This window comes from Vipera ursinii, assembly GCF_947247035.1.
Source record: "Vipera ursinii genome assembly, chromosome: 5".
In the NCBI taxonomy this organism is placed as follows: domain Eukaryota; kingdom Metazoa; phylum Chordata; class Lepidosauria; order Squamata; family Viperidae; genus Vipera; species Vipera ursinii.
Genome location: NC_139518.1, coordinates 42,476,499 through 42,492,734, shown reverse-complemented (window position 1 = coordinate 42,492,734; position 16,236 = coordinate 42,476,499). Strand labels below are relative to the sequence as shown.

The following is a 16,236-nucleotide window of genomic DNA, read 5'->3' as shown; positions in this document are numbered from 1 at the left end:
TGAGGTCCAGCCCCCAGTGAAACAGCAACATGCTCTCTCATTTCCCCACTGCACTCTCCACAGATGTACTGGCCAACAGTGACTGCACCACTGGGACCCTAGACACCAGAGGGGATGTTAGCTATTACCCAGTCCCACAATCCCTTCATCAAGGCAGAAACCACCTCAACCTTCCTAACTAATTCAGTCAGGTAATTTCTCCTCACTCCCACTCATTGACAATCTTCTCTTCCTAGAAGTTCATGGGAAAATCCAAAGCATTCTTAGGCAGGCTTGCAGACTCTTTGAACCAGGCACATAGTGTACCAGAAACTAACCATACCCCAGAGGCAAAATAAAAAGCAACAAAGCCCATGTTGGGTCTCCCCAACTATTCCAAGTTGTGGGGGACAAAAAACTAGACTGTTCCCCATTTCTCCTATTAGAATTATTTCTGAGTCTTTGGTCAAGCAGCTAAGGCCAGAGTTGAAAAGTTAATTGAAGCAAGGGGGGGTTGGTTGCTGATTTCATTGGTTGTCGTAGTATGTTTATCCTTGACTTGGTTATTGTTTTTACTCCATTGGTTTTATGATCAGCCATCTGTATCACCAATGCCCCTATCCTGAAAGGCACCTGTAGGATTTTCACATGGCTCTCTATGTCCTCCTTTAAAAAGCATTACTGTATAAGCTTAAAGTGTATCTCAGCTAAAAGGTAACTCCATTATTTCATAAGAAGGGCTACGATCCCACTCTTAGGGATACATCTGGAACGTTCCACTGGAGAATTGTCTGCTTCTTCTGTAAGAAAATGGTACATTGAATTTATTATATACACATCACATTTTCATATCCCTTGCTCTTTCTGGTTTGTCATTCCAAAACCTGGAAGGAAATATCTCTTCACACCAGAAGCAACTTAAAGCCTTTTTCAGTTCTGCTTCCAGACTGAGTGGAAGACCACTGCTATAGAAAAAGGGTGATAATAACATACCACTTTTTATTGGAATATAGATCTTTCATGTTATTTGAATACTTAACAATATAAAAAGCCTTTTCTACAAAATTGATATTGTCTCAGTTATTGTCTACAGCTTCCATAACTCTGAAGTTTATATCCAGCCGGTAGCAGAGTGAAGAAGTTAAATTAAGAGAACTGTATTGATAGGAAATTTAATAGGTTATTGCATCAACATATAGCAATAGGATTTCAGTTTCACCTATGGCAAATTTCATTTATTTGTTTTATTTATAAATATATATTTTTAATTCTGTCATTTTTCCTTTCAGATACCGTAGTGAGAAGGTGACAATCAGTTATGCAGAATACATGGCTTCACGACAGCATTGTTTTCAAAATGGCACTCTTCATGCCCCACCCCTCTACAATCATTACTCCTGACACAAAGCTGCATGACCAGTCCCGCCCCCCAGCTGCCAGCTACGACATCATTGGAACAGATGCCTCCTCTTCCTGGTCCAGTTACTTCTATTACTGCACCATTTTATGATGCTAGCTTCCGTTGCCAAGTCTGCCTTCCAGTTGATTATGGGTGGTGGGGGCTACAAAGTGAGTGCAACTGACAGAGGCCCAAGCTTACTTCATTTTTCAGAATGAGGGTTCATTTGGACTGAGTACCTGGGACCATGGCTGTTGGATAGAGAAAAACTTGAGGAATGGCAGTACCACTGCTCTGTCTCTGTGTTAAATTGCACTGTGTTCATTTGAATTGTTAATTACAATGCCCCCTGATCAAGTAGGAGATTTCTTCTGGCAGTCTGGCAACGGAGTCCAACAAAAGATTTTTAGGTTATTTGTATTTTCTTTTTTTTTTAATCTCTAATATTTATCTGCCATAAGCTAAGTAGTCCTAACATGTCCCAAGCAAACATGTTATGACTTGTTATAAGGATGGTATGTCTGGAAGTTCTCCTCCTTGCAAAAGATGGCAATTAATCAAAGATTTCAAAAGTAAAATAAAATTTACTGCAGATAAAATGCATTGCCTATTCATATCCAGAAGGTTTCAATTTATACACCTAGCTACTTTTGTTTATTTTATTGACACAAAAAGAAAGTAATTTACTAGATAAGGTACTGCATACAAGAAGGCAAACCACTAAAGGTTGTGTATGGAAGTAGCGTAGGTTTCCTTGTATCCCAAAAGGATAATCTTTGGGGTTTTTGGGGTGTCTTACTTAAAGTTCAGATAGTAGGATTTGCAAATGAATTGCAGCAGATCTTTTCCCATAAAGCTATCCTTATTGTAATAAAAACAGTGGAATTTTGTTATTGAAAATATTCCATGAGGCCTGTTTTTTCCAGGCAGTAGGGTGTTTTGCTAGTGTGGCACTAATAGGTAATAAAACATTAATTGTTAGCTGAAATGGGTTATCAGATCTGCATGTGTTCTTGCTGCACTGATGCTTTAGCCCTAAATAATATACAGTAATTGGAAATAAATTAATTTAAATTAAATGCGTCCAGTTAACTGTACTTAGAATTGGAATCTAAACAATGATTTACCCACCAAGACAATTTAACTGGGATCCAGGTTTTAATATCCTGTAGATTTTCAACTTTTCTATTGTTAATTGAATATGCAGGACACTGAACAGTAAACAGATTTTTTTTCCAAAATATTCACTATCTCAATTTTCCTGTGTGAGTCATTAAGTGTTATCATATGAACAACAATATCCTCAAAGTTAATTCATAAAATGTAGCATTAATCTTCTAAATGAATTGAAATGCAGGATTTCTGAAAAAAGTGATAATCATCTTGAAAAACAGGAACAATCAGATGATGAACTCAGCATAATGCCAATATGATACCATATTTCACTATATGGAACAACAGTTGCTTTTGTAAAAAAAATACCAAAAAGTATCTAGAAATTCCATTTGAATACAGGATAAAAATCTCCATATCTTTTGAACAAATTAACCTTATCAGGGTAAAACAGAAGAGTAAATGCAATCTCGAAGCAAAGCCTTATAGGCCAAGCAGATGCCCCATTCTTGGAAAGAAGTATAAGTAGACATGAATTGCTTATATGCTGAGGTAAACATTATTTGTCATCACTTAAACTGCTGGCTAGAAAATGGCAAATGTATGTACCTTCTTTGCAACAGGCCTACTTAAGAGAATCTAGGATTCATTCAAACTGCATTATTTTTCTTGCACTCTTCACATTTTTCAGGAAAAAATATCACAAAATTTATTTAATTCTTGTAGAAGGAAGGGGTAAAAGAGGAATACACACTAGCCATGCACAATACTGTTATAGCTTTTAGTTTTGCACAGGTATTATTCATTTGGATTACTGATTTTCCCTTCTGATTATGCTGAAAAGTACGTATATCTGAAGGGACATTTCCACAGTTTTCTATTACTGAGAGTAAATTAGCCTTCTTACAAATTAAAATGAATTGTTACTACTCTTACTGGTGCCCTCAACAGAAAAGAAACTGTAGAACGGGAGGGGAAAGTTAAGCTCCGGTCATGCCATCCATCTCTGCTCTCAAACAGTATTGAACTATAGGGCTACACAAATTACTATTAGTGTTCTATGTTAGAATTTCAATTTTAAAGATTTTTTTTAAAGCAAAACGGAAAACAATGGTGCTAAACTTTCACCCCTGAGCACATTTGGTAAGACTGGTCATGCAAGCATATAGTGCCGTACAAATATTGTTTTTTTTAAAAAAAGAAAATGTTTTCCCTGTTACATGTAATCAACAGTGTATAGCATTAATTATTTGGTTTTGTTTTAATGAGTGTAGGGGAGCTTAGGAGTCAGATGGGGGCCTTAATATTTTAAAGAACAGACTTTTAAGTGTGACAACTTATTTGGTCTAATTTTATTATTATAATGAAATAAGTCAAAATAGTTTTGGAGTGAGAGCTGGTCCCATTCCATGCCAGTTTCCATCTAATCTCCTAATCCATAGTAATGGAAATGCCTCTGTTAAAGTTGGATTGTGATTTTCTTTTAGTAAGTAAAACAGCAACAGGCAATGGAGCACACAGAACAGTAAGAGAAATGGATATAATTACATTGATCACAAATAGAGTTCAGTCACAATATGATATATCAATGCTACAGAATGAATTGATCATGGATCTATATATTATATGCATAGTAGTGATGTACTGTGATGAGCCCAAAATTAATAAACACACAAAAGATATGGAAACCAACAAAAAGCCAGAAGAGCGCTGTCTTTTCAAGAGTCCTAAATGTTGTATTTTCTATCTGATTAAAGAGTGATGTAATTATACAGCGAACTTAGCAATAGTATTCTGGTATGATTGGGAAATGGCTCATCCTTAGCTACAAGCAAGTGCCTTTTGGTTTAGAAGAATTTATTGTAAGTGGTTGAGAATCTCCTTTGTTGCAGCCTAGAGACTCTTAAGGGATTTTTTTGTTGTTCCCATCCCTTCCAAGTAATAGCAGAGGATATCATTAATCATCAGAGGTTCACTGTTTTTAATATTTTTCAAGAGATTTTCTTTTCATAATAAATAGCAATCTCAATAGAGGCATTTCAATTCAAAAGATGTTACAGTTAACATGTTACATCTACCTGTTCTGAATATTATTTTTAGTTGCATATTTTAACCTTCCACATTTCAAGTTTTGCAGATAACCCTTTTCCCTACTCATTTTAACATTGCAGTCTTCTCTGACTGAGTGCTGCTTTCTACTTTTCCCCCAATTCTAAAATGAATAATGCTTTGGTTAATTTAAGTTGTTCCTTTTAAAGAACCTCTTTAAACCTTCAGTGAAGAGATGTCAGACCAATTCTTTGTTATTACACTTGGTTGCCTCCTAGCTATATAACTTCTGAGTGTAAATCATTGAACTTTACCCTCTAATGAAGTATTGTAGAAAATAAATTGTAGTGGATACATTTCTATCTTGTCCCTTTTTTATTGGAGTCTGTCCGTTTTGACTTTTCACACAGAAATCTAATAATTCAAATTCTATTTCTAAAAAAAATAAATCAAACTCTAAGATGGTGGCAAAACCAGCATGAAATGGGTGGGAATCTTTAACAGTACTGTGTTTTACAAGATAAACTCTCAGAAAGAATGAGATTGGACAATTTGTTAAAAAAAATAAAGCCTTCATGATAGTTTGGCTGTGGTATTTTGTCTTGTGATCCATACAGAATATTGAGTAATGGGCCTTGTGTGGTTTTTTTCCCCGTTTATAAACAAGAACAGGTTATTATTCCAGCAACACCAGAATTAATGCAAATTATTTTTAAAATAAGTCACTTAAGAGTAAAATTTGCCTTGCCCTTTTTAATTTATCTAATACAGCATTACTATAAAGCATTTTATATCAAATTAGAGCATGGAATGTTAGAGGAATCTCACTTTGGAAGCTCAAATTGTAAAAAGAGAAATGATTAGAGTGAACATAGACATCCTTGGCATAGATATTACACTGGAAAGGCAGTGGTCAATTTAAATCAGATGAGTTGATGGTTTATTTTTCTGGAAACGATATCAGATGAAAAGGAGTTGCATTCTGTGTAAGCAAATAATTCAAATGTGTTGAGAATCACAGAGCATACAGTGATTGCATAATATCTATCCAAATTTGAAGCAAGCCACTCGACATCACCATACTACAAATCTATGCTCCAAGTATAGACTCAAACGTTGATGGAATTGAACTTTTTTACAGTGAGCTTCAATGTGCTCTCATGAAAATACCCAAAAAGAATATTTTGCATATTATGAGCGATTTCAATGAAAAAGTAGGCCAAGGAGAAATTGCAAAAAAGTAGGCTAGTTTGGGGAAGGTGAACGGAATGAAGATGGTGATCGCCTAGTGCAATTTTGCCAGGAAAATCATCTCAGAGTAATGAACGTGATTTATTCAATTGAAGCGATGTTTATATACACATGGACAGCACCAAATAGACAACATTGAAATCAGATAGACTTCATTTTATGCCAACGCTGGAAAGGTTCAGTTGCATCTGTTAAGATGCTTCCTGTCACTGATTGTAGCTCAGACCATCAGCTATTAGTGAAGATCAAACTGCAAAGTGAAAAAGGTACTATTCCCCTCCCCCCACACACCAAATTCAATGTGGACAACATGTCACCTATGTATATCATAGACCTTAAGAATAGTTGGAACCACTGAATCTAGAAGGGAAAGATACAAATGAACAGTGGCAAGAGATCCAAGGTAACATCATGGAAACTTCTTGATAACATGTCACGCCAAAACCAAAGAGAACAAACAAGGGACTATCTGATGGCACCATCAAAATAGCTGATCAGTGTAGAGCGACCAAAGCGAAAGATAACAAAGACAAAGTTAAAAGACTGAATGCAATTTTCCAAATGGGCCAGGAAAGACAAAAACAGGCAGTGGGAGAAGCAGTGTGAACATCTGGAAGAAGCCAACAGGGAAGGGCATACTAAGGTCATGTTTGTCGTAGTGAAAATGATGTGATCCAGCTTTTCAGCATGGCAAGGAATTAAGACTGCAATGGGAATGCACTCAGTGGCCAGCAGAAGATCAAGAACAGGTAGAAAGAATATATAGAAGGACTCTATAGCAGTATGACTTACCATGAAGATAACAATAATGACAGCCCAATTAATAAAGAACCAAACATCTTAAAAGAAGTAGAATGGGCCATGGAGAAATTGCTGAATTGGAAAGCCCCAGGTATTGATGGAATACCTTTGGAATTACTAAAACCAGTGCCAGTTAACATCATCACAGCCCTGTGTCAGAAATATGGTCTACACGTCAATGGCCTCACAACTGGAAAAGATCTGTTTTTATCCCATTAGTAAAGAAAGGTGGTGCCAGAGACTGCTTCAACTATTTCACGATTGCATTGATTTCTCATGTAAGCAAGTTTCTGTTAAAGATCATTCAACAGAGACTATAGAAGGACTTTGATCAAGTTACCTGATGTATAACCTTGCTTTAGAAAGGGGCATAGCACTCAAGATCACACTGCCAATATTAGATGAATTATGGAATAGGCACATGAATATCAAAGGATCTATATATGTGTTTTATTGATTAGAGAAAAGCTTTTGCCTGTGTAGAACACAATAAGCTATGGGCGGTTCTGTGTGATTTTGGTGTCCCAATCCACCTGATCAGATTGTACAGTGAACAGGAGGCAACAGTGAGAACACTATTGCAACACAAATTGAATCAGTCACGGAGTTAGACAGGGATGTATTTTATCACCATTTTTGTTCGATCTGTATGCTGAAGTGATAATTCAGAAATTAGACCTGGAACAGTCTGATTTGGGCCTGAAGATTGGACGAAGAATCATAAATAATTTGAGTATGCAAACGATACAACACTATTGCCTGAAAATAAGGATGACCTGAAAAAATGATACAGAAAATCAGAATAACAGAATCACAAAGTTTGAAGGGACCTTGGAGATCTTCTAGTCCACGGGTGTCAAATTTGCCGCGTCACATGATGTGTTGCGACATATCGTAACTTTTTTCACATTGCCAGAGCTGGGGTGGGTGCAGCCTGTGCATGATGCAACTAGCCCAGAAGTTTGACACCTCTGTAAATCTAGGACAACCCCCTGCTCAGGCAGAAAACCCTATACCTGCTACTCTCTCCTTTCAATTGGAGATATCAGGCAGGAATTGTATGAGGCTTTCTGCAAGGAAAGCAAATCCTATGCATTGAACTGAACCTTCCAGAATATACTAGAATATTAAACTTGCATGCAATAAAGATTATTTAGAACCTGGGGGGGGGTGAAGGGGGGAGGCAAGAAAAGCACATTTCCAAAGCAAATTTCGTTTTTCATGGCAACTTATGTAATGAGGGGGACTATCAAACCTGCAAAAAATTCAGAAACATGTATTTCTCCATTCACTTCGCAATAAATCATACTGAAAGCAACGAAATCAATTTAAGTAAACATTTATTAATTAGTCAACGAATAACCCTAGGACAGGGGTAGGCAACCTCGGCTCTTTTATGACTCATGGACTTCAACTCCCAGAATTCCTGAGCCAGCCAAGCTGGCTCAGGAATTCTGGGAGTTGAAGTCCATGAGTCATAAAAGAGCCGAGGTTGCCTACCCCTGCCCTAGGATAACCTAGTAATCTTTCCTTTTGTCCTGACTTCTAATCATCCTCTTCATATTTTAGAATCTTCCTAATAAGATAAAAAAAGATGCAGAGCACTGCCCCCTATGTCTGTTCTTAATTTTAAACTAAATTTCACTAAAGCAAGGCTTTCAAACCCTGAATTTCCTTACGAGGAGGCGGCTCTACGGAATACATCAGCTAATATATTTGGGACAAGCGCGCGCTTTTGCGATACGAGCGCATCGATCTCAGGCCTGCGCTCGCTTTTCTCTCAGGCCCACCTCCTCCGTCCCTGTCTGGGGCCAACGTCACGGAAGCGCTTCGTTCTCTCCCCTCCAGGGGGCGTCGGAACGAGTCGCCCATGTTTTTGCTCGTTTTTCGTATTTCCGGCCCGCTGCGCGTGTTCTGGGGCCGGATGAAACGATGGCGGTAGGTGGCACTGACATTCGCGCCGTAGATGTGGAAGAGGATGCATCTCAGCTTGTTTTTCCCAAGGGTGAGCGGCAGTCTTGGGGAGACTAAAGCAGCCGGAGAAGCTAAGAAAGGAGATTCCCGTGTATGGACATTGAAGAACTAGACAGAGTTGAGGATCATTTAATAGTCTTTTCCCATCTGGTGTTCTTCAGAATTGTAAGAGCTCTGCGGCTGAGAATTGAAGAGTTGGCCTGGGGGGGGACACCAGATGGAGATAGCTTGCAATCTAGTGTAATCCATATTAGATGTACAAAAAGATCCTGCTGTGACTTTTAAAGGCCCGCTCTTGTTTTCAATCCATGTTAGGTATGTGGGCTAGAAGCACCAGGGGTAGCAAATGTAAAGCTAAGAGCCCTGGCTTTTCCTGGGTGGGAGACTGCTTGAGATCCTTTTCTATATTTATCGTCATAATTCCATGCATGATTATAATAAAGTAGTATCCTATCACTATTGTCCTTCTACATACATGCAAAGGATAATTGACTGGCAAATAATTTGTGCAGGACTACATAGCTTATACAGGTAGTCCTTCACTTACAACAGTTCATTTAGTAATCATTCAGAGTTACAACACTGAAAAAAGTGACTTATGACCATTTTTCACACTTATACTCTTTGTGGCATCCCCATGATCATGCAATCAAAATTCAGATGCATCGCAACTGGTTCATACTTATGACCGTTGCTGTTTACCAAGGTCATGTGATCACCTTTTTCAACCTTTTGACAAGCAAAATCAGTGGGGAAGCCAGATTCACTTAACCGTGTTACCAACTTATCAACTGCAGTGATTCATTTAACAACTGTGGCAAGAAAGGTTGTAAAATGGGGTAAAATTCACTCAACAGAAATGTTGGGCTCAATTGTCATAAGTCGAGGACTATCTATATTTGGGGAATAATAGGAGTTTTTAATTTTTTTGTCTGTAAAACTAAGATATTATTCTTTTGGCAGCTGTTTCACTTATATATTCTAAGCATGTGTTACCAGTTGTAACAATAGTGTGGGGATATATGCTTATCTAACTGGATTGAAACTTGTGAACATCGAGGTAATGTTTATAAATTCTATTCTTTAAAGTGACTGGGAATCATAAACCTTTCTGAATCTGCAGTAATATAAAAATGTATATGTGTATGTGGAATTGCTAATATAATATGAAACTTAGAAATTGATGGATATATGAAAAGACTAAGGAAGATAATGTATCATAAATTTTACAATATAGCTTCTACATTCATAGGTAGAAGATTATTGCAAGATTCATTGTAAGAAGTGATATATGCTTTGTTGCAGAATGAAGGTGATAAAAGCTACCTTGCTTATCATTTCAAGAAGAAATCACATTTTCAATTCTTCCATATATGTAAAAGTTCCTGTGAGGTGACACAAATATGTATAAGAAACAATAACTAGAATCTTTCAAACTTATTTTTGCTACATAGGGATTAATGGTTTGCTTTATTTCTGTTTGACGTGGAGATGCATTTAGGTAAAGATGTTTTCACTCACAGCCTGAAACACTATTATGCTTTTGCCTTGCATATAGTCAAGGCTTAATACCACTATTAATCTATCTTTCTTTCTTTTTAATCTATTTCCCTGGCACCTATATTTATATGCAGAATTTGAAACTGCTGAAACTCTTTTAAATTCAGAAGTGCACATGCTTCTGGAACATCGGAAACAGCAGAATGAGAGTGTAGAAGACGAACAAGAACTTTCTGAACTGTTTATGAAAACTTTGAATTATACAGGTCGCTTCAGCCGCTTCAAAAACCGGGAGACAATTGCTAGTGTTCGCAGGTGAGTTAGTTTAAAAAAAATAATTTTAATTAGGTAATAAGAGAGCTAATATGGTCTTTTTAAACTGAACAAGGATAAAATTTAGTACAAAGTTGTTTTTTACTATTTCATAAAATAAATATTCCTTGCCTAATGAGGGTCGATTAGTGATATTTTGTTATTACAAATGCCCCAGAAAGAATCTTTTTAGCCTGTAATGCACTTCTCACTGTCACACACCCCACCAAAGGAAAATGATCACAATCTGGATGCCTGGCATCTTATGATCAGTTGCCAAATGCCTTGCAGTTACATGGTCACCACTTGCAATCTTCCCTGCTTACTTCAACATCAGCGGAGGAACTATCTTCCGCATAAAGGGCCCTCCCAGCTGGTGACAGACTGAGGTTGTTGAAGTGAGGTAAGCCCACCAAGAGGCTGACAGTCAGGGTGCTGGCAGCAAGAGGTAAAGATGACCTGCACAGCATGGGCAACAGCCTATGTGATATAGAACTTGAGGGCATTTAGTGGAGGGGAAGAGAGGTAAGTAACAACAAAGGTCAGCTGGGGTGGCTTCAGTGGGTAGAGAGTGGTGGGAAAATACAGCAACAGCAGCATACAGCATTATTCTTCTGTTGCAGTGAATAAGAACTATTGTTGTTAGTTGCGAAGTCATCTCTGACCCATCGTGACCCTATGGACAACGTTCCTCCAGGCCTTCCTGTCCTCTACCATCTTCTGGAGTCCATTTAAGCTCACGCCTACTGCTTCAGTGACTCCACCAGCCACCTCATTCTCTGTCGTCCCCTTCTTCTATTGTCCTCAATCTTTCCCAGCATTAGGCTCTTCTCCAGTGAGTCCTTCCTTCTCATTAGGTGGTCAAAGTATTTGAGTTTCAACTTCAGGATCTGGCCTTCTAAAGAGCAGTCAGGGTTGATCTCCTCTAGGACTGACCGGTTTGATTGCCTTGCAGTCCAAGGGACTCGCAGGAGTCTTCTCCAGCACCAGAGTTCAAAGGCCTCAATTCTTTAGTGCTCAGCCTTTTTTATGGTCCAGCTTTCACTGCCATACATTGCAACTGGGAAGACCATAGCCTTGACTATACGCACTTTTGTTGACAGGGTGATGTCTGTGCTTTTTAGTGTGCTGTCTAGATTTGCCATGGCAAACTATTACTCTATTCCTAATCAGCCCAAAGTTTTTTTAAAAAAGTGATAAATGACAATGTAGATTTGGAGAGCAATGTAACTGTCTTAGGTATTGAGGAAACAAGTTGAAGCAATATGGTTACCACCTTGAATTGTACAAAATAAAAATGGGTTATAAATATAATAAATACAAATAATATATATATATATAATATATAGATATTGGCCATAAATAGAAAAGAACAGAATAATGGAACAAGTTTGGAACTTCACCATCTTCCCCTGTTTTGTAACTGGTAAGAATATAGGAATTGAGGACACTATTCTGGATAGTTAATCAGAACAGACGCAAAGTAAAAAAAAATTAAGTTAAAATAATGTAACTGTAATTGCTGTGTTATATAAAACCAATGTTAAAATAGAAGTGTTATTTTTGATGCAAAGATTTTTTATATAAAGTACACGCATGCATACATATATTCTGGGTACTTGTGGATGTGTCCTTGAATTGCACTGTAGACTATATCATACTCTCCCACGCATGATAGTAAAATTGCACTGAAAGTATGAGGTACTGTAAAAAGAATTTCTACTGCAGTACATCTTTTCAATTTTAAATTGTATTTTTTTTCTTGCAGCTTATTGCTCCAGAAGAAGCTCCATAAATTTGAACTAGCATGTTTAGCTAATCTGGGTCCTGAAACAGCTGAAGAAGCCAAAGCTTTAATTCCCAGGTGAGTTGCCCTAAGTAAAAGGGTAAGCTTTTCATGATTCAAGTGAATGTGATTCTCAAACATCAGAAAAAACGAACTGCCACAATCTCATTACCTAGTTAAAAAACAGCATTTAGACTTAAATATCCATTCTTCAGTCAAATAATGACAATTTTGGGGTCAAATATTATGAAATTAAAAATAGTGAGCCGATTGGAACAACAGCCTTTAAAATTGCTAAATTGTAATTTCTTAGCTATATTTATGTTCTGTTTTAATTAAAATTAGTTATAGGCTTGATTCTATCAAACAAAAAATAGGAAGAGGAAATCTGAATGCACCCTTGTTTAAATTTGTTGTTGTTAGTTGCGAAGTCGTGTCCGACCCATCATGACCTCACGGACAATGTTCCTCCAGGCCTTCCTGGAGGCCTTGTTTAAATATATTCCTTATTACAGTTTGTAGTTCAACTAATTTGTTTTTATAATTTTATCACATTTTTAATGATTAAGATACATGTTATAAACTAATAGCAAAGTGGGGGTGAGAAATTAGTATTTTTTTAGTCACATGTCTAGTCTAAATTGAAATAGTCTACCTTTAAATAATATTGAGAGGAAAAAATCCTTACATCCTATTGGTAGTTTCTTGCAATCCTCTGGAAACTGGTGCCCTGGAGTTCTGTTTCAGAGAGCTTATATATCAAAACTTTTTTTTATATAAACAGAAATATACTGCTTATTCTTATCTTTCAGCTTAGAGGGTCGGTTTGAAGATGAAGAGTTGCAGCAAATTCTTGATGACATTCAGACCAAACGAAGTTTTCAATATTAACATGAATTACCAGATTCTTCTGAACTTTGTGGGGTTGCGAGGGGAATTGAGGATCCCATTCTTGTTTTTTTGTACTCCTTTTGAGGCCAACATCTATGAATATTAATATAGTATTTTGTATTTTGGCCAAGTTATGTTTCCCAGTTTTATGAACTTTTTAATGATGAAGAATTTAAACAGTTGAATGGCATAAATTGCAGAACTTAGGAAGGTTTTAGCTGATTGAAAGTGAATATTAAACATAACTTCATCTTAAGAGTGCAAATAATATTTTTGGGTCCAATAATACTAATTTGAATATGTCATGTGTAAAGTAGGATAAATATTACTGTATTTAATTTGAATTACTATTTGAGAATTGTAGCAGTACAGTAGAATCATAATAAACCTGGGGGGTTTTATTGTGCTTGTTCTTGAGACTCAGCTTTCTCCTTCAAAAATAATTGCAAATTAAAGTAAGATATTTTTAACTAAGATCTTGTGACTGTCCTTTTTCATTGTTTTTATAAAGGTGGGGAAGAGGATTACTGATTATTAAATTAGATCTAATGTTTTTACTATTGAAATACAGGTAGTTCTCAACTTATGACCACAACTGACCCCAAAATTTATGTTGCTAAGTGAAACATTTATTGAGTGATTTCCCCCATTTTACAACCTTTCTTGCCACAGTTGTTAAGTGAATCATTGCAGTTGTTAAATTAGTAACATGGTTATTAAGTGAATCTGGCTTCCCCATTGACTTTGCTTATGAGAAGGGTGCAAAGGATGATCACATGAACCCAGGACACTGCAGCCATCATAAATATGGTCCAGTTGCCAAGCATCTGGATTTTGATCATGCTGGTACAAAGGTAAGTGTGAAAAACGGTTATGTCACTTTTTTTCAGTGCTGTTGTAACTTTGAGCATGCACTAAATGAACTGTTGTAAGTGGAGGACTACCTTATTAAATACAGTATATGCATTGCTATGTATACTTTGGATTCATGTGCATTTGAAATAAGATAATATTTCTAGCTTTTTTAAAACTAAAGATTGGAAAGCAATAGTGCATATTATTAAAGGATCACGTTTAGCGCATGATCTATTTAATCATCACTGCTTAGTTCATAGAAATTTGCTCAAAACAAATGCAGTTATTATAGAAGTTATCTTACACATCACAAACAAATTGACTGCTATCAGCTATTAAAATTCATTCCTCCATCTTGCAATTCTTACAATACTACCTCCAAGGCAGGCTGTAAACTGTCAATGACTTTCTTCAAGTCTCACAAATGTCACCACTTATAGTAAGAGCGGATACTATTTAATACGGAACCTCCTTGCAGAAATGAATGTAATTTTAATAATGGTGTCTCTACTTAATATTAAATAAAAAAATTTGTAACATTAAACACAATGGGTGGTTTTTATTTTTAGGTAGTAATGTAATATCTAATGATTAACCCCAAAGATACTTTTTCACGAGGCAACTGGACTTTATTTTTCTTTGAAGACGTTTCGCTTCTCATCCAAGAAGCTTCTTCAGCTCTGACTGCTTGGTGAAATAATTCCTTAAATACTTTTATCCTCTTCCATGTAAGCATCTCATATGACAACAGTTTGACAAATTACTATTTTTGTTGGCCAGTGATTAATTGACATTCAGCCATAACTGTTCTTTCCCAGGTGGAACTGTGCCTTTTTCAAACTACAATCCTATATTGTTTGGGCTTTCCCTTTCCGTTCTTTAGTTTACATTAACACTTCCTCTTCCGCAAAGCTAGCCAGAAGCCTCTATCCCACCACTCCATGGTAGTCGCAAAAAGATGCCGTATCGCGCTTCTATCAAAGAGCGCATGCGTATCCTGAAGTCTTACCTCTGCCCGCCTACTTTTGGTTGGTGTACCTGATGACGTTCATCATGTGCACCGTCTCCAGTCGCTGCTGGGGAAGATGGCGGATTGTTGCAGAGACGGCTCGTGAGGCGGCAGCTTCCGGAATAAGATTGTTCGGGACGTCGAGGCCCCACGGTATAAAACTCCGTGAGCGGCTGTTTTTTGTGAGTGTTTCACATCAAGAAAATTGGGGAGTAGCCTGGAGGCGCCCAGTACGTCGGAAGATCCAAGCCGTTTCCGCCATTTTTAGGCCGCGAGGGCTGCTGCTGCTGCTGCTGTTAACTGGCGGCGAATGGGTTTGAGAGTGAAAGCCGGCATAGGCAGACGTCGTGAATGGAAGAGGAAAGGCTAGATAAAAGCTACGAAGTGTAGCTCAATAAAAGCTGCAAGTCCTTCACTCTAAACGAGAGGTGAAATTTAGTGTCTGGAAGGAAACTGGGAAAAGCAAGCAAGTAGCCAACATCCTGTCCTTTTCCTTAGGACAAGATTATGTAGTCACATCCTAAGTTTAAGAGGTGGAGAATACTTATAGCGGAGGTTCTTCGGTCAAGATCAGTTGCTATACGTGTATAACATGAGCCGAGTTTTCCTGTTCACATCTCGTCTCCATTGTGTGTTCTCTAGTCATTCTTTTAAAACGTGCAAACTTAATGTAGGAGGTATTACACTGATAAACTTGCAGAGCTGCTACAGAGGTTAGAGATTGGTAACATTGGAAGTCACTCTTATATTTCCAAAATCCTTACACAGTTTGCAGATATTACCATCTTCCTTTCAAAATATAATTATGCATAGGGTTTTTAATTACAAATCTTAGTTTTGAAAATTTAAGTTCATTCTGAATTTTGAGTATTAGTTTACAGTTTGTGCTAAAGGTTAATACATTCATTATAAAAATGTGTAACTTCCCAATACTCATGCTTACATATTCTTAGAAGCTAGGTCCTTATAGTAGAGTTAATAGAATTTTGATGTCTTTTCTTTTCAATTGTGTGATTATGTATTGAAGTTCTCAATGTATTTTTACAAGTTATCATTTATACCTTGTCTAGGTAGAAACCTGATGGGGGTCATTGCATTTTACTAGAATCTTGAGACCCTGCAACTAATCTTCAGATAAAACATAACTACACAAATGAAGTATTACTACGGTACAAGCAGTTCATAGCTATTAGCTTAGTCCTCAAACATCCTGGTCTTATGTTATTTCAAATAAAATGATTCAAAATATTTTGTATTTGAACTAGAAGCTTTAATTTCACATATCTGTAAATTTGGCAAATAAATAGTCACATGTAA

At 37.0% G+C, this 16,236-nt stretch overlaps 3 protein-coding genes across 4 annotated transcripts in view; all 3 read left to right on the top strand.

The window, feature by feature from the left end:
• AMMECR1L (AMMECR1 like) overlaps nt 1-4,897 on the top strand; it is a 28,063-nt gene extending 23,166 nt beyond the window's left edge. The window contains exon 8 of the mRNA XM_083363747.1: nt 1,269-4,897. Coding sequence (XP_083219873.1) covers nt 1,269-1,380 — 112 coding nt within the window. The 3' untranslated portion in view covers nt 1,381-4,897. The remainder of the gene's footprint in view (nt 1-1,268) is intronic.
• A 3,557-nt stretch (nt 4,898-8,454) lies between these two features.
• POLR2D (RNA polymerase II subunit D) lies at nt 8,455-13,531 on the top strand. The gene is made up of 4 exons (XM_083364304.1): nt 8,455-8,597; nt 10,201-10,381; nt 12,147-12,242; nt 12,977-13,531. Exons 1-4 carry the CDS (start codon nt 8,525-8,527, stop codon nt 13,053-13,055), a joined length of 429 nt encoding a protein of 142 aa, XP_083220430.1. The 5' UTR covers nt 8,455-8,524; the 3' UTR covers nt 13,056-13,531.
• Nucleotides 13,532-14,971: 1,440 nt separating this feature from the next.
• Nucleotides 14,972-16,236, top strand: part of WDR33 (WD repeat domain 33) — a 66,657-nt gene continuing 65,392 nt past the window's right edge. For both annotated transcript variants that reach the window (XR_014492741.1, XM_083364583.1), the window contains exon 1: nt 14,972-15,101. The gene's annotated coding sequence lies outside the window, so the exon portion shown is untranslated. The remainder of the gene's footprint in view (nt 15,102-16,236) is intronic.

What these genes read in the sequence shown, in the direction of transcription:
- POLR2D (XM_083364304.1), top strand. Translation starts at nt 8,525, where the DNA reads ATGGCGGTAGGTGGCACTGACATTCGCGCCGTAGATGTGGAAGAGGAT. An exon ending in TCAGCTTGTTTTTCCCAAGG is followed by an intron (nt 8,598 to 10,200) that starts GTGAGCGGCAGT and finishes ATTTATATGCAG; the next exon opens with AATTTGAAACTGCTGAAACT. An exon ending in ACAATTGCTAGTGTTCGCAG is followed by an intron (nt 10,382 to 12,146) that starts GTGAGTTAGTTT and finishes TTTTTCTTGCAG; the next exon opens with CTTATTGCTCCAGAAGAAGC.